The sequence below is a fragment of the Brachyhypopomus gauderio genome, unplaced genomic scaffold (genome assembly GCF_052324685.1).
Source record: "Brachyhypopomus gauderio isolate BG-103 unplaced genomic scaffold, BGAUD_0.2 sc50, whole genome shotgun sequence".
In the NCBI taxonomy this organism is placed as follows: Eukaryota; Metazoa; Chordata; class Actinopteri; order Gymnotiformes; family Hypopomidae; genus Brachyhypopomus; species Brachyhypopomus gauderio.
In genome coordinates, this window is record NW_027506875.1 from 2,427,309 (window position 1) to 2,444,423 (window position 17,115).

General features: G+C 45.0%; 1 protein-coding gene across 14 annotated transcripts in view; it reads right to left on the reverse strand.

The window, feature by feature from the left end:
- The window catches only part of LOC143487815 (NACHT, LRR and PYD domains-containing protein 3-like), a 98,531-nt gene that overhangs the window by 69,352 nt on the left and 12,064 nt on the right, over positions 1-17,115 (reverse strand). For 9 of the 14 annotated variants that reach the window (XM_076987005.1, XM_076987004.1, XM_076987003.1 and 6 more), the window contains 9 exons: positions 16,776-16,840; positions 13,414-15,190; positions 10,593-10,769; positions 9,979-10,155; positions 2,371-2,547; positions 1,829-2,005; positions 1,265-1,441; positions 701-877; positions 3-179 (listed from right to left, as the gene is read on the reverse strand). The exons of 2 other annotated variants lie outside the window; for them this stretch is intronic. In XM_076987005.1, the coding sequence (XP_076843120.1) occupies positions 3-179; positions 701-877; positions 1,265-1,441; positions 1,829-2,005; positions 2,371-2,547; positions 9,979-10,155; positions 10,593-10,769; positions 13,414-15,190; positions 16,776-16,840 (3,081 nt within the window). The remainder of the gene's footprint in view (positions 1-2; positions 180-700; positions 878-1,264; positions 1,442-1,828; positions 2,006-2,370; positions 2,548-9,978; positions 10,156-10,592; positions 10,770-13,413; positions 15,191-16,775; positions 16,841-17,115) is intronic. 3 more of the 14 variants (XM_076987006.1, XM_076987009.1, XM_076987013.1) reach the window with 3 other exon arrangements.

Here is a 17,115-nt window from a genome sequence, read left to right on the forward strand (position 1 = left end):
ACTCTAGTTTCTCCAGTGTACAGTGTGGATCCTCCAGTAGAGCAGAGAGCTGCTTCACTCCTGAGTCTCCTGGTTTATTGTAATTCAGATTCAGCTCTCTCAGGTGTGATGAGGGGTTTGACCTCAGAGCTGAACACAGAGCAGCACAGCCTTCCTCTCTAATACTGCACTCAAACAGACTGTAGAGAGAAGGAGAAAAACTCCTCACACTTACACATCAACACGCACGTGAACAATTTGGAATAATGAGATGAGGAGAGACAAGCGATCCATCCTGGGCCGGCCACCTCCTGCCTAAACGGATGCCTACACCAAGATGGACATTATTACATCTTTTTCCTTTTCTTTCTCTTCTTTCTGTATAAATTGTTGTTGTTGTTGTCATGGTGACAGGTGTCGGCCAGAGGAGGACGGGTTCCCCCCCTGAGTCTTGGTTCCTCTCAAGGTTTCTTCCTCATGCTCTTAGGGAGTTTTTCCTTGCCACTGTCGCCCTTGGCTTGCTCACTGGGGGCTAGGACTCGGCACTTGTAAAGCTGCTTTGTGACAACAACTGTTGTAAAAAGCGCTATATAACTAAAATATGATTGATTGATTGATTACAAACACAGACACTGTGTGTGTATTCAGGAGAAACATGTAGCCATGTGTGTGTGTGTGTGTGTGTGTGTGTGTATAAAGAGTCAGTAAGTCAGGAACTCACTCTAGTTTCTCCAGTGTACAGTGTGGATCCTTCAGTAGAGCAGAGAGCTGCTTCACTCCTGAGTCTCCTGGTTTATTGTTGTTCAGATTCAGCTCTCTCAGGTGTGATGAGGGGTTTGACCTTAGAGCTGAACACAGAGCAGCACAGCCTTCCTCTCTAATACTGCAGCTAGACAGACTGTAGAGAGAAGGAGAAAAACTCCTCACACGTACACATCAACACACACATGAACACAAACACAGACACTGTGTGTGTATTCAGGAGACATGCAGTGTGTGTATGTGTGTGTTTGTAGAGATAGAACAAGCAAGAAAGTGTGCATGTAAGTATAATTAATACAGAGATAGTGTGTGTCTCAGAGGAATAACAGGTATATTGACAGTGTGTGTGTGTGTGTGTATGTGTGTGTGTGTGTGTGTGTGAGAGAGAGAGAGAGAGAGAGAAAATAGTGACTATGTGTATGGGTGTGTGTGCGTGTGTGTATGTGTTTGTGTGCGTCTGTGAGTGTGTGTGTGTGTACATACGTGTGTGTGTGTATAAAGAGTCAGTAAGTCAGTAACTCACTGTAGTTTCTCCAGTGTACAGTGTGGATCCTCCAGTAGAGCAGAGAGCTGCTTCACTCCTGAGTCTCCTGGTTTATTGTAATTCAGATTCAGCTCTCTCAGGTGTGATGAGGGGTTTGACCTCAGAGCTGAACACAGAGCAGCACAGCCTTCCTCTCTAATACTGCAGCTAGACAGACTGTAGAGAGAAGGAGAAAAACTCCTCACACTTAAACATCAACACACACATGAACACAAACACAGACACTGTGTGTGTATTCAGGAGACATGCAGTGTGTGTATGTGTGTGTTTGTAGAGATAGAACAAGCAAGAAAGTGTGCATGTAAGTATAATTAATACAGAGATAGTGTGTGTCTCAGAGGAATAACAGGTATATTGACAGTGTGTGTGTGTGTGTGTATGTGTGTGTGTGTGTGTGTGTGTGAGAGAGAGAGAGAGAGAGAAAATAGTGACTATGTGTATGGGTGTGTGTGCGTGTGTGTATGTGTTTGTGTGCGTCTGTGAGTGTGTGTGTGTGTACATACGTGTGTGTGTGTATAAAGAGTCAGTAAGTCAGTAACTCACTGTAGTTTCTCCAGTGTACAGTGTGGATCCTCCAGTAGAGCAGAGAGCTGCTTCACTCCTGAGTCTCCTGGTTTATTGTAATTCAGATTCAGCTCTCTCAGGTGTGATGAGGGGTTTGACCTCAGAGCTGAACACAGAGCAGCACAGCCTTCCTCTCTAATACTGCAGTCAGACAAACTGTAGAGAGAAGGAGAAAAACTCCTCACACTTACACATCAACACATACATGAACACAAATATAGACACTGTGTGTGTTTTCAGAAATTATTTACAATGGTGTGTGTGTGTGTGTGTGTGTAGAGAGAAAACAAGCAAGAAAGTGTGTGTATGTGAATCTAATTAATATGGTGATAGTTTGTGTCTCAGAGGAAAAAGGGAAATGAGAGAGAGAGAGAGAGAGAGAGAGAGAGAGAGGGAGAGAGGAAGAGAGAGGATACGGACTGTGTGGTGTGTGTGTGTGTGTGAGAGAGGGAGAGAGAGAGAGGGGATATTGACTGTATGTGTGTGTGTGTGTATAAAGAGTCAGTAAGTCAGTAACTCACTCTAGTTTCTCCAGTGTACAGTGTGGATCCTCCAGTAGAGAAGAGAGCTGCTTCACTCCTGAGTCTCCTGGTTTATTGAGGTTCAGTTTCAGCTCTCTCAGGTGTGATGAGGGGTTTGACCTCAGAGCTGAACACAGAGCAGCACAGCCTTCCTCTCTAATACTGCAGTCAGACAAACTGTAGAGAGAAGGAGAAAAACTCACACTTACACATCAACACACACAGACACTGTGTGTATTCAGGAGAGACATGCAGTGTGTGTGTGTGTGTGTGTGTGTGTGTGTGTGTGTGTGTGTTTGTAGAGAGAGAACAAGCAAGAAAGTGTGTATGTAAATATATTAATACAGAGATAGTGTGTTTCAGCCGAATAACAGGGATATTGACTCTGTGTGTGTGTGTGTGTGTGTGTGTGTGTGTGAGTGAGAGAGAGAGAGAGAGAGAGAGGATAGTGGCTATGTGTATGGGTATGTGTGTGAGACATCTAGTGCAGTAGTGTAGAAGTTCTTGTAGTAAGTGCATGTCTCTTTCTGCTTGTAACTTTCTGCTTTTAGCTACTGCCTCTGGCTAGCCCCCTCACCGGGGGTGAAACGAGGAGCTGAGTGCGTAAGTCTCCTCTCCTCTGCATTGACACTGTCACCATCTACAAAAAGGTCAGGGTGTTTACTAACCAGAAACCCTGGATGAACAGCAAAGTCCAGTCCCTCTTAAAAAGCCAAAACACTGCCTTTAAATCGGGGGACAGGGCCCGGTATAGCGCAGCCAGAGCTGACCTGAGAAAAAGCATCAGGGAGGCCAAGATGGTGCATAAAAGGAAGATAGAGGACCACTTCGCTGGAAATGATCATACAATGATGTGGCAGGCCATAAATCACATCACTAACTACAGATGCAAGAATCCGGACAACGCTGGTACCGACGCCTCGATGGCAGAGGAGCTGAACCGCTTCTTTGCCCGCTTCGACACAGTCGGACCAGCAACATCAACTACACATTCACCACTCAATTAGCACTAGCATGTTAACACTCCAGGAACATGAAGTGAGATGTGTGCTGAAGGCGGTGAATCCCAGGAAGGCGGCTGGCCCCGACGGCGTACCTGGAAAGGTGCTAAAAGCGTGTGCCGACCAACTGGCGGGGGTCTTCACCTGCATATTTAACATGTCCCTGTCACAGGCCATCATTCCACCTTGCCTCAAGTCCTCCATCATCATACCAGTCCTGAAGAAGTCTGTGGTGGAGAGCACAAATGACTACAGGCCTGTTGCACTTACACCAGTAGTCATTAAGTGCTTTGAAAGACTGATCTCTAAACACCTTAGAGTCTGTCTACCTCCCAACCTGGACCCCCATCAGTTCGCCTATAAGGCAAACGGCTCCTCAGAGGACACCATAAACATTACACTCCACACCGCGCTGAGTCACCTGGAGCATAGGGGGAGCTACGTGAGAATGCTCTTCCTGGACTTCAGCTCAGCATTCAACCACATCATCCTGGTTCTGGTTCACAAACTCACGGCTCTGGGTATCTCCACCCCCACCTGCCAGTGGATACAGAATTTTCTCACAGACCGCCCACAGTCTGTGAAATTAGGCCCCCCACCTCTCCTCCACCATCTCACTCAGCACCGGCTCCCCCCAAGGCTGTGTACTGAGCCCTCTCCTGTTCACCCTCTACACCTACGACTGCTCCATGACCATCTCTCTAACACAATCATAAAGTTTGCAGATGACACCACCGTGGTCGGGCTCATCTCAGGGGGAGATGAGTCGGGTTACAGGGATGAGATAAACAGGCTGTCCAGGTGGTGCTCTGCCAACAACCTGCCACTGAACCTTCAAAAAACTAAAGAACTAATTCTGGACTTCAGGAAGGGCAGGACTGACCCAGCCCCGCTTCTCATAAACGGAGTCTGCGTTGAAAGGGTCAGCTCAATCAGGTTCCTGGGTGTGCAGATCACCGACAGCCTCACCTGGACTGCAAACACAGTAATGGTGGTAAAGAAAGCCCAGCAGCGACTCCACTTCCTGAGAGTTCTAAAGAGGAACAAGATGGAGGAGAAACTGCTGGTGCTCTTTTACAGCTCCATCATCAAGAGCATCCTCATGTACTGCATCACAACATGGTATGGAGGGTGCTCAGCAGCAGATAAAAAAGCGCTGCAGAGGGTGATCAACACGGCCCAGGGGATCACTGGTTGCTCCCTGCCCAGCCTGGAGGACATTGCCACCTCTCGCTACCTCAGAAGGGCGATCAGTATCACCAAGGACTCATCCCACCCCAGAAATCACCTGTTTGACCTGTTACCCTCAGGCAGACGGTACAGGTTGCACAAAACTCACACAAGTAGGCTCAGGGACAGCTTTTACCCTAGAGCCATCACTGCACTAAATACATGTAAATAATGGCAATATGTAAATTCCCAACCCATGTGCAATACAACCCCTGTAAAATACTTCCCACGTGCAATATTATGTAACATACACTGTAAATAGCTTGTGCAATATCCAACATACCACATAAGGAAACTACTGAACCAGTTGTATATTTGGATCGTTTTATGTCATTGAGTGTATTTATTGTCTGTATTGTATGTATTTATTGTCCCAACAAGCACCTTGGAGTAAAATCAAATTTCATTTTAATGCAAATTATAATGACAATAAAGGCGATTCTGATTCAGTACACAGCCTGTCCACCTCCAAGACTCCTGCAGTGCCTCCTCGCGGCCACACACGTAAACTGGGTCCTCGTGGTCCCAGGCTAAACTGCAGGGGATCTCGGAGCAGCAGTGGGCCCCAGAGATGCGGTGTGTAGGCCCACCACAGGGTGGACACGTCCTAGCACCCATCAACCACTGCCCCAACTATGGGCAAATAGCCCCACTGCCTTGTGGGTAGCCTTTTTTCAGGCAAGGGCTAAGGGAGCACACCCTGACAGAAAAGTAAGGCGCTGGTGGCGCGCAATAGGCGGACCTGAACAGAAACAGGATCCGGCAGCCTCCTGCAGATAGCGCACCCCCTACAGCACTTAAAAATCTCCTGGCGCAGGTATCCACCTCTGACCAATGGTGATATTACCGATCCACATATGGTTGAAGTCTGACAGCGATGGGGTGTCTGGCGACGGGGGCAGGTTTGAATTGGCTGGGAGCTCCTAGTCAGAGCCCTACATGTCAGCGGCATAGGGTATTATCATAGGGGTATTATCATAGGGTATTATCATAGGGGTATTATCATGGGGTATTATCATGGGGTATTATCATGGGGTATTATCATGGGGTATTATCATGGGGTATTATCATAGGGGTATTATCATAGGGTATTATCATAGGGGTATTATCATAGGGTATTATCATAGGGTATTATGGAGTATTATCATAGGGTATTATCATGGGGTATCATAAGGTATTATCATAGGGCAGTATCATAGGGTATTATCATAGGGTATTATCATAGGCAGCCCCGTCGACAGGGGGGGACAACCGGGTCTGTTGTCCCGGGCCCTAGGGCCAGGGGGGCCCATCAAAGAGCCCAGCAATTTATTTTTTATTTAAAGTCTATAATTTTTAAATAATCTTGAAATCTTTCATTAATATAAAATTATGTACTCATAATAAGCTCAATGGCTCAAGTATATATGTTTTTTACCTATCTGCATATTTTCCATTAAGTGCATACACCCCCGCCTCCCACTGGAAAATGGTTTGATCCAGCACCGACTGTAGCCGGCCGGTATCCGCCCAATAGCGGGAAATACAGTGGTGGATAGTTAAAGTAAATACAGAAATCTGGAGCGCAGAAAAGAAAGGAAAAACATTTACCTGACGAATTTTAAAGTTGCATTGTGTTCCAGGTTTGAAAAGTTGTCGTTTCACAACAAATAGCTGTCTGACTGAACAGTTCTCGTGAAGACGTTAAGATTGGGCGTTTTGAAAATAAACAACCATTAAATAATGTGATAAAAAGCGAATTATTTCGAATCATGTCGAGTATATGTATAAATATTTAACTTAATTAAGTTTAACATGCTGGAAAATATTGAAATGGACCTTTAAAGTGATGTACACGTGCTTTAATTCCACCTTATAAAGGTTTATGAACCCTACAAACATGACTGTTCATTGCGCTGAAGCGCGCGAAGTTACAAAATTCGAGAGGTGCACGACCTCGCGAACCGACAGCGCGCGAGGCCCTCGCGCACGGGCGGAGCCACTGCGATTACATCATTTTCGCGCGAACCCTCGCACTGGGGGGGGGTACATGAATCTTTCTTGTCCCGGGCCCCAGCAAGACTGTCAACGGGCCTGATCATAGGGTATTATAGGGTATTATCATAGGGGTATTATCCTAGGGCATTATCATAGGGTATTATGGGGTATTATCATAGGGTATTATCATGGGGTATTATCATGGGGTATTATCATGGGGTATTATCATAGGGTATTATCATAGGGTATTGGTCGCTAACAGCTGGGTCTGGGTGGCAGCTGTTCTCGGCAGACCCCTGTTTACCTGAGCAGCCGTATTTAGGGACCGCACTGCTCACCTCAGTTTTGAGGAGGGACCTAGAAAAGGTGGTCTAAAAAATGCCCACTTAACTTGTACCTGGACAGGCTACCGCACCTGTCTGGTTATTCCATATCTGTGGTCGAAACAGGAAAAATAAGTATTTTAATTTTAAACTGGCAACATGGAATATAAGAACCCTCCTGGACTCTTGTGGTGGGTCTGAGAGACCCCATAGAAGAACAGCCCTCATTGCAGCTGAGTTGGGTCGCTATAACATTGATATTGCTGCTCTCAGTAAAACCAGGCTCCTTGATGAAGGCTCTCTTACAGAAGAGGGCATGGGCTACACCTTTTACTGGAAAGGTTACCAAACAGGTGGGCAAAATCATCTGCATGGCGTGGGGTTGGCCATTAAGAATACGCTACTGCCAAGACTCACTGAAGCTCCTGTGGGCATTAGTGAAAGATTGATGACCCTCCGTATTCCCCTGGTGAAGAACCGTTTTGCTACCATTCTTAGTGTGTATGCGCCTACTATGCCATCAGACACTGAGACAAAGGACTCCTTTTATCAATTATTGGATGAGGCTCTCCATCAGATCACCAAGACTGACAAGATCTTACTTCTTGGGGACTTTAATGCACGTGCGTCATTTTGTTGACGGCCCAGTCGGTCCAGGGTCCCGCCCAGGAGGCGAGCTAACCTGTGTGTTTGTGTTTATGTTTCAGCTCCAGGACTGCAGGGAACGGGTCCCTGCCTTGTCAGCGTTCAATGACGAGGAGCTTGTGTTTTGTGTTTCAGCTCAGGACGGCAGGGAACGGGTGGCTGTCTTGTCCCCGCCGTCCCACCCCTTTGTTGTGTTTTGTGTGCTGCCGCTGTAAGCTGCACATCCGGAGGGGAGTGCGGCTTTGGTGGGGGGGTCTGTCACGTTGTGGGGGCAGATGTCCTGTTTTTGGTCACGTGATGTTCGTCCCTCAGGTGGGCGGGACCCGTGATCCGTTTCACCTGAGGGTCGTTTGTTCGTCTATATATGTCTTGTCTTTGTACCAGTTGACTGCTGGTTATTATTTCCTTCATCTGGAACAACATCACAGGTTTTTGGTTTGCGCACTTTCTATTAAACCATCCTCTTTCCCTGAGACTTGGCGTGATCGCTTCCTTTTTAGTTGCTCACCCTACCCATCACATAAACAAGTGAAAACATTCAGTAACTTTTAGAAGGCTCCAACATAGTTTAAGCACTGACACAATGCACCCTCAAACTTAAAATAAATAAATAAATAAAACACACCCTCAAAAAATAAATAGATATAAATAATTTGGTGCCCTTTTTAATAAAATGGAAAACAAATACAATTTAACAATTGTTGCATGTTGCGTACTGACAGTCACGCTGTCTACATTCTGAGTAAGATCAGGGCTGCCCTCACTCGCGTGCTACGGTCACTCGCGTGCTACGGTCACTCGCGAAAGTATAAACCATTGAAGCAGGTTCGGTAACCGAGGCAGAAACTGCTTAATCCAAAATATCCCGTGGAGGGAAACTTTATTCACAACGCAACTGAACAATAAATAACACTCTTCGCTCTCTCCCTCTATTGGTTTCAAACACCTTACAGCGAGGACTTGTTTGGTCTGTCTGACGCCGCAAAACCGAACCAACTCCAGATCACGGAGCTAGTTGCTCTTTTCTTGGGCACAAGCTCCACCGTCATGTTTGTGTGTGTGTGTGTGTGTGTGTTGAGGGTGGATGGGTGGGAGGGGCTAAACTCACTGAACTACGGGAGCCCACAGTGCAGTGTCGGTGGTGAAAATAAAAACTCAGAAAATCGATTTTCTTAAAAACACATCGTCCTTAACTGTAAATTCGAATTAATAGATATTAATCGCCCAGCACTATATTTAACATCTTCCTCTCATGCGTCACCCAGCTCCTTCATAAGGAGTTCGAAGACAACAGTGGGATAACAGTGGCATACAGGCTAGATGGCAATCTCTTTAACATCAGGAGACTGCAAGCAACCACCAAGCTGTATAGAGCGAGGATACTGGAGCTACTGTACGCTGATGACTGTGCTCTTGTGTCTCACACTCCACAAGATCTCCAATCTGTCCTCAATGCAGCAGTCAGGGCATTCATCAGGACGGGACTGACTATTAACACCATAAAGACAGAGATAATCTGCCAGTGGAGTGACAAAATCCCACCCAGGTCACCCACATTTACTGCTGCAGGAGAACCATTGTCAGTTGACTCATCTTTCAGATACCTTGGGAGTGTTTTGTCTGATGACAATACCATCAACAATGAAGTCCAGAACAGAGTCAGCCAAGCATCAGCTTCTTTTGGGAAACTTAGTCGCCAGGTTTTCCTGAATAAAAATCTTCACCTGAGCACTAAAATATCCGTCTACCAAGCAGTCTGCATTTCCACCCTCCTCTACAGCTGTGAGGCCTGGGTTACTTACAGCCGCCACATTAAAACCCTGGAACATTTCCACATCCACTGCCTTCAGCGAATCCTAGGAATCACCTGGCGTGATCGACTGCTGCACATTGAGATCCTGAGGAGAACAGGCTGCAGTAGCATTGAGACTACAGTCACTCAGCACCAATTACGGTGGCTAGGGCACGTTATAACGATGCCTTACAACAGGCTACCACGCAGGGTATTGTATGGCCAGCTCAATCAAGGCCAGCGCCTAGCTGGAGGACAGAAAAAGCGCTTTAAAGACCAGCTGAAAACAGCGCTTAAAAGGTGCAAAATTAAACCTGGAGACTTGGAAAGTATGGCTGCTGAACGCAACACCTGGAGGCAGTTGTGCTTGGTTGGGACTCAAACGCTGGAGGAGAAAAGGACAGTCAGGAGACAACAAAGGAGACAACTAAGAAGACTCAGGAGGAATATACCCATGGTTGCCAGTCACACTAATACTACGTATTCTTGCCCCACTTGCAATAGAATTTGTGGATCTAGGATTGGCCTGTTCAGCCATCAGAGAATTCACAGCTAGAAAACAGAAGTGAATGTCATCATCGGACCGATGGACAACCGCAAGCAAGCAAGTGTATAAAGACTCAGTAAGTCAGTAACTCACTCTAGTTTCTCCAGTGTACAGTGTGGATCCTTCAGTAGAGCAGAGAGCTGTTTCACTCCTGAGTCTCCTGGATTATTCCAGTTCAGATTCAGCTCTCTCAGGTTTGATGAGGGGTTTGACCTCAGAGCTGAACACAGAGCAGCACAGCCTTCCTCTCTAATCCAGCACCAAGACAGACTGTAGAGAGAAGGAGAAAAACTCCTCACACTTACACATCAACACACACGTGAACACAAATATCTCTACCACACACACGCACGCACACACATACGCACACACACACACACAGATAGATCTGAGCGGGAAAACCGCGCGTGGAACCTTCACACTACAGCGGCCATCATGCGTGTGCACTGCGGTTTCTCCAAGTGTCTAAAATGAGTCTGGAGCAGCAAAATCAGGATAAAATCATGTAGAGATGAATATTCATATATAACACACATCACCTAAACACGTCTTCTTCATAAACACACAGAACCTATAAGCCCCATATATGAATTTTGCCCTAAACCCTAGGGTTAGGGTTAGACAGACTGAGTGAGGATATTGACTGTGTGTGTGTGTGTGTGTGTGTGTGTGGGCGTGTATAAAGAGTCAGTAAGTCAGTAACTCACTCTAGTTTCTCCAGTGTACAGTGTGGATCCTCCAGTAGACCAGAGAGCTGCTTCACTCCTGAGTCTCCTGGTTTATTCTTGTTCAGTTTCAGCTCTCTCAGGTGTGATGAGGGGTTTGACCTCAGAGCTGAACACAGAGCAGCACAGCCTTCCTCTGTAATACTGCACTCAGACAGACTGTAGAGAGAAGGAGAAAAACTCCTCACACTTACACATCAACACACCCTCACACAAACAGACACTGGCTGCATCTCAATTCAGGGGCTGCAGCCTATGTAGACCACGTAGACCGCAGCCCACGGTGGCCACACACTTCGAAGGCCAGGTAGGCTGCATCGCACGGCTGTTAAATGAAACAGTCTAGTCTTCGCAAGACGTATGTTTGCGTGACCACGCTCTGCCCCGTTACATACGTGTTAGCGCGCTGTCCGACAAATATCACATCAACCACAAATGCCTAAAAGAAAATGCGTTGAACATGTATTCACATGTTTGGCGGGAAGTATAACTTCATAACAAAATTTAATGTATTTTTATAAACGTTACTCTCAAAGCACAGGTTTACCTGCAATATCATTAATAACTGGCATGTTATTTAGCACATGGGTTAAAGCAAGAAATTTTCATTTGACTGAAAATTTTTTCCTGGCAAAAGACAATGCCAGCAATTACTGAAAATGTGGTGTAGTTGGGACACGGCCTCTTTTGCCTAATTCTACACAATAAACACATTTATAAAGTATATTTATCTAAACAGCCTGTGTAAGGAGAGAAGAGAGAATGAACACCTGAGCAATAAATGTACATAAATGTGTATTTAATGGGAGTTATCTGCAGGTTCTCTTCCAGAAAATTATTTAAAGATCAAGTCAAATTTAGTGAATCCTGGTGAGAGGTATGAAGCTCTCTTGTTTTTATCAGATTCACCATCGCAAAAACATAAGCCGTAAGATTACATGCTTTAAGTAGGTATGTTACAAAAAAAATTAACACCACTGGATAGAGCTTTTAAATACAAACAGAACAACACCATCCATGTTAAGCCTGGTTTAAGCCTTTATACTTGACGCAGTACGAGTGGCGTGAGCAGCGCGAGGGTCCGCTCGCCGAAAATGACTTAATCGCGGTGGCTCCACCCGTGCGCGAGAGCCTCGCAGTCGTGCACCTCTCGAATTTTGTAACTTCGCGCGCACAGCGCTTCAGCGCAGTGAACCAAGTCATGTTTGCCGGGTTCATACACCTTTATAAGGTGGAATTAAAGCACTTGTACGTCACTTTCAAGGTCCATTTCAACGCGTTCTCAACGTTAAATTTAAGTTAAATATTTATACATATTGTGGCGTGGTGTGGTAGAAAGAAGTTGCAGAGAAGTCCATTCTCCAAACAGAACAGAGGTTTTATTGTTCTTTGTAATAAAACTGGCACTCACAGGCACAATCAGTATGACTCGAGGCCTAAATGAGGTACACCTTGCACATGAAACACAGGGGGAGGTCATGACGACGGCAACGTTACACATACAAGGAGGGGAAACTAAGATAATGCACAGGTACACAAAAGGATGGACCGGGGTGACTTAACTAATAAAACACAATAAATAATCATTAAAAACACTATACAAACATAAACATCGCATAATTAAACATAACAGGGCCGGGGCCGCAAGGGCTCATGGGTAATGGTGTCACCCTCTGGCACCCCCCATTGGCCCACGCTACAATATACTCGAAATGATTCGAAATAATTCGCTTTTTATCACATTATTTAATGGTGGTTTATTTTCAAAACGCCCAATCTTAACGACTTCACGTTCTCTCATGTTTCGTCCTGGAATTACAAGAGGCTCGTATTTGTTAACGTAATAATTGTTCAGTCAGACAGATATTTGTTGTGAAACGAAGTAGTTACATTTTCAAGCATTTTAAAGTACTTTAGCCTAAATTCCAGCACTAATGCAACATTACAATTGGTCAGGTAAATGTTCATTCCCCTGTTTTGAGGGGTGTTTCTTTATACTACCACATATTGCTTCGGACTACACTGCAAAAAGAATGTGACGCAGCAAGTAGCCTCCGCCGTTCGCACAGGTGTACAGAGTCGCGCGCTACGATCACGCCAGGCAGGAGGGGGGTAAAAACTTTTCTACGTAACATCCGCAAATCTGAAGGCGGAATGAACCACAAGTCAATCAAATGACACCGCCGTCATCCATCCAGCGCTGATGAGCGCCAGTGAATCATATTTCGGCCACAAAACAGATAGCACGCGCGTGTGTTGTTTATTATGATTTGACGGATTTTTTCCCCAAAAAAATCAAATGACGGAAATCCGTCGTAGTGACGGATAACTTTAACCCATGATCTCATTGCAGTATAAATGTCCATATTTAAAAAATACCAACTTTTAAAAACGAATTCTTCGGCCCAAACACTAGACTCCGCCTGTTTATTGTTCATAGAGCAATGAATCCTGGGATATGGTGGGACACGAAGGATACTCAGACGCATCCTTCATTTTCAGGGTTTTGAAGGCTACATTCGTCAGCCGCATAAGGAGGAGTCCACGAATTGGGACAGCCTCGTCGCGGCGCAGTGACGTAACAGGCCTACAAATGCGCACTTCGTGGGCTGCAGCCCCTGAATTGAGATACACCTACAGTGTGTGTATTCAGGAGAGACATGCAGTGTGTGTGTGTGTGTGTGTGTGTGTGTGTGTGTGTGTGTGTGTGTGTGTGTGTGTGTGTGTGTGTGTGTGTGATTCTATGATGCTTTGTGAAACTCCCCCCTGGTGCTGTAATGTGTTTATGAATGAAAATACTCACTCAGCTTTTCTGGATGCTGTGACCACTGGCAGCAGTCTCAGTAGACATTTCTCTGATGGGTGATATTTACCCAAGTCAAACTCATCCAGCTTCTCTTCTGAGTTCAGCAACACAAACATCAGAGCTGACCACTGAGCAGAAGAGAGACTGACTCCACGGAGACGACGGTCACCTCCTCTGTTCAGATATTTTTGGACTTCCTGCACTAGAGAATGATCTTTCAGTTCATTCAGACAGTGGAACAGATTGATGGTTTTCTCTGGAGAGAGATTCTTCTTGATCTTCTTCTTGATGTACTTGACTGTTTCCTCTGTGCTGTGAGAGCTGCTTCCTGTCTGTGTCAGTAGACCTCGTAAGAGAGTTTGATTGGACTCCAGTGAGAGACCCAGAAGGAAGCGGAGGAAAAGGTCCAGGTGTCCATTCTCACTCTGTAAGGCCTTGTCCACTGTGTTCGTAAGGAAGTCAGACATGGTTGATCTTTTAATGTAATGTAGGTCTGCAGTGGTTTGATGTTCCAGCACATTTGTGTTGTTGGAGATGAAGGAGAGAAATGCATATAAAGCAGCCAGAAACTCCTGAACACTCAGATGTACAAAGCTGAACACCTTCCCCAGGTGCAGTCCAGACTCCTCTCTGAAGATCTGGGTACACACTCCTGAGTACACTGACACTTCTTTGACATCAATGCCACGATCTCTCAGGTCTTCCTCATAGAAGATCAGGTTGCCCTTTTCCAGCTGTTGGAAAGCCAGTTTTCCCAGTGCCAGAACAATATTTCTAGTCTGGTGAGGATCAACGTCAGTTTTTCCATGGTACTTTCTGTTCTTGTGTTTGATGTGAAAGATCAGGAAGTGTGTGAACATCTGAGTCAGAGTCTTGGGGATCTCTCCACTCTCTGCTTCACCCAACATGCTCTCTAGAACAGTGGCTGCAACCCAACAGAAGACTGGAATGTGACACATGATGTAGAGACTTCTTGAAGAATTCATGTGTGAGATGATTTTATTGGCCAGGACCTGATCACTGATTCTCTTCCTGAAGTACTCCTCTTTCTGAGGGTCACTGAACCCTCGTACCTCTGTTACCAGGTCAACACACTCAGGAGGGATCTGATTGGCTGCTGCTGGTCGAGAGGTTATCCAGAGGAGAGCAGAAGGAAGCAGATTCCCCTTGATGAGGTTTGTCAGCAGCACATCCACTGAGGTCGACTCCGTTATGTCTGATAAACTCTCATTGTTCTGGAAATCTAGAGGAAGTCGATATTCATCCAGACCATCAAAGATAAAAATGACTTTATAAGCATCACATTTTATTAACTGTAATTGTTTTGTTTCTGGGAAAAAGTGATGAAGCAGATCCATCAGACTGAATTTTCTCTCCTTTATCAAATTCAACTCCCTAAAAGGAAGTGGAAATATGAAGCGGACGTCCTGATTGGCTCTTTCTTCAGCCCAGTCCAGAATGAACTTCTGCACAGAGACTGTTTTCCCAATTCCAGCAACTCCTTTAGTCAGCACTCTTCTGATGGATTTGTCTTTAAAGAGGTCATTACATTTGATGGGTGTCTCCTGTGTTGCTGGTCTCCTGGATGCTGTCTCAATCTGTCTCACCTCATGTTCATTATTGACGTCTCCACTCCGTCCCTCTGTGATGTAGAGCTCTGTGTAGATCTCATTCAGAAGGATTGAGCTTCCATGATCTGGGAGTCCTTCATTAATTTTTTTACATTTCTCCAGTAGTTTGTGTTTGAGATTTTGCTGATTTATAGAGACCATCTCTAAAACACCAGAAACACATGATGTTACTGTATTTGGGTATTACCTCTAAATTCGGCCCACCTTTAAAACACCTTTATTGAAGTAAACCCAAATTAAATACTCCACCGTCAACTAAAGGAAGAGAAACTTATTACAGTTACTAACTCATGTCCATATACAGGGTGTAACACCTCAACTAAAGGAAGATGAACCTATTACAGTTGCTAACTTATGTCCATATACAGGGTTTAACACCCCTCAACTAAAGGAAGAGTGAATCTATTACAGTTACTAACTTATGTCCATATACAGGGTTTAACACCTCAACTAAAGGAAGAGTGAATCTATTACAGTTACTAACTCATGTCCATATACAGGGTATAACACCTCAACTAAAGGAAGAGTGAACCGATTACAGTTATTAACTCATGTCCATATACAGGGTGTAACACCTCAACTAAAGGAAGAGTGAACCTATTACAGTTACTAACTCATGTCCATATACAGGGTGTAACACCCCTCAACTAAAGGAAGAGTGAACCTATTACAGTTACTAACTCATGACCATATACAGGGTCTAACACCCCCTCAACTAAAGGAAGAGTGAACCTATTACAGTTACTAACTCATGTTCATATACAGGGTGTAACACCCCTCAACTAAAGGAAGAGTGAACCTATTACAGTTACTAACTCATGTCCATATACAGGGTGTAACACCCCCTCAACTAAAGGAAGAGTGAACCTATTACAGTTACTAACTCATGTCCATATACAGGGTGTAACACCTCAACTAAAGGAAGAGTGAACCTATTACAGTTATTAACTCATGTCCATATACAGGGTGTAACACCTCAACTAAAGGAAGAGTGAACCTATTACAGTTACTAACTCATGTCCATATACAGGGTGTAACACCCCTCAACTAAAGGAAGAAAACACCATATGACAAAACAAACCTTAACCCATTGGTCTGTAGTGTGTTAGTGAGGTCTTGGCTTGCTCACTGGGGGCTAGGACTCGGCACTTGTAAAGCTGCTTTGTGACAACAACTGTTGTAAAAAGCGCTATATAAATAAAATTTGATTTGATTTTTGATTTTGTCTGGTATATGACCCAGATCACTTACTGGTCTGTAGTGTGTTAGTGAGGTCTGTCTGGTTCATGACCCAGATCACTTACTGGTCTGTAGTGTGTTAGTGAGGTCTGTCTGGTTCATGACCCAGATCTCTTACTGGTCTGTAGTGTGTTAGTGAGGTCTGTCTGGTTCATGACCTAGATCTCTTACTGGTCTGTAGTGTGTTAGTGAGGTCTGTCTGGTTCATGACCCAGATCTCTTACTGGTCTGTAGTGTGTTAGTGAGGTCTGTCTGGTTCATGACCCAGATCACTTACTGGTCTGTAGTGTGTTAGTGAGGTCTGTCTGGTTCATGACCCAGATCTCTTACTGGTCTGTAGTGTGTTAGTGAGGTCTGTCTGGTTCATGACCCAGATCTCTTACTGGTCTGTAGTGTGTTAGCGAGGTCTGTCTGGTTCATGACCCAGATCTCTTACTGGTCTGTAGTGTGTAAGTGAGCTCTGTCTGGTTCATGGCCCAGATCACTTACTGGTCTGTACTGGTCTGGACTTCCTTTGTTCTCTGTAGATGTCCGTAACATTCCCTTTTAGTTCACTGTGGACAAACAAAACACTGTGTTTAAAGGGGAGATATAGCAGATATTGTACAGTACAGGCTAGATCAGGGGTATTCAACTGCGGGCAAGAACCGGCCCTTAAATTCATTTGTACTGGCCCGCGGCCTATCTCCTCATAAATAATTAAAAATATTTCATAAACCACTGCAAAAATAAATAACATTTTATTTGCAACATTTTACGACAGTGTAAAAATTTACGTTCGCCACCCCCACCCCCCCGTCAACAAGTTACGTTCGCCATTACATTGTAG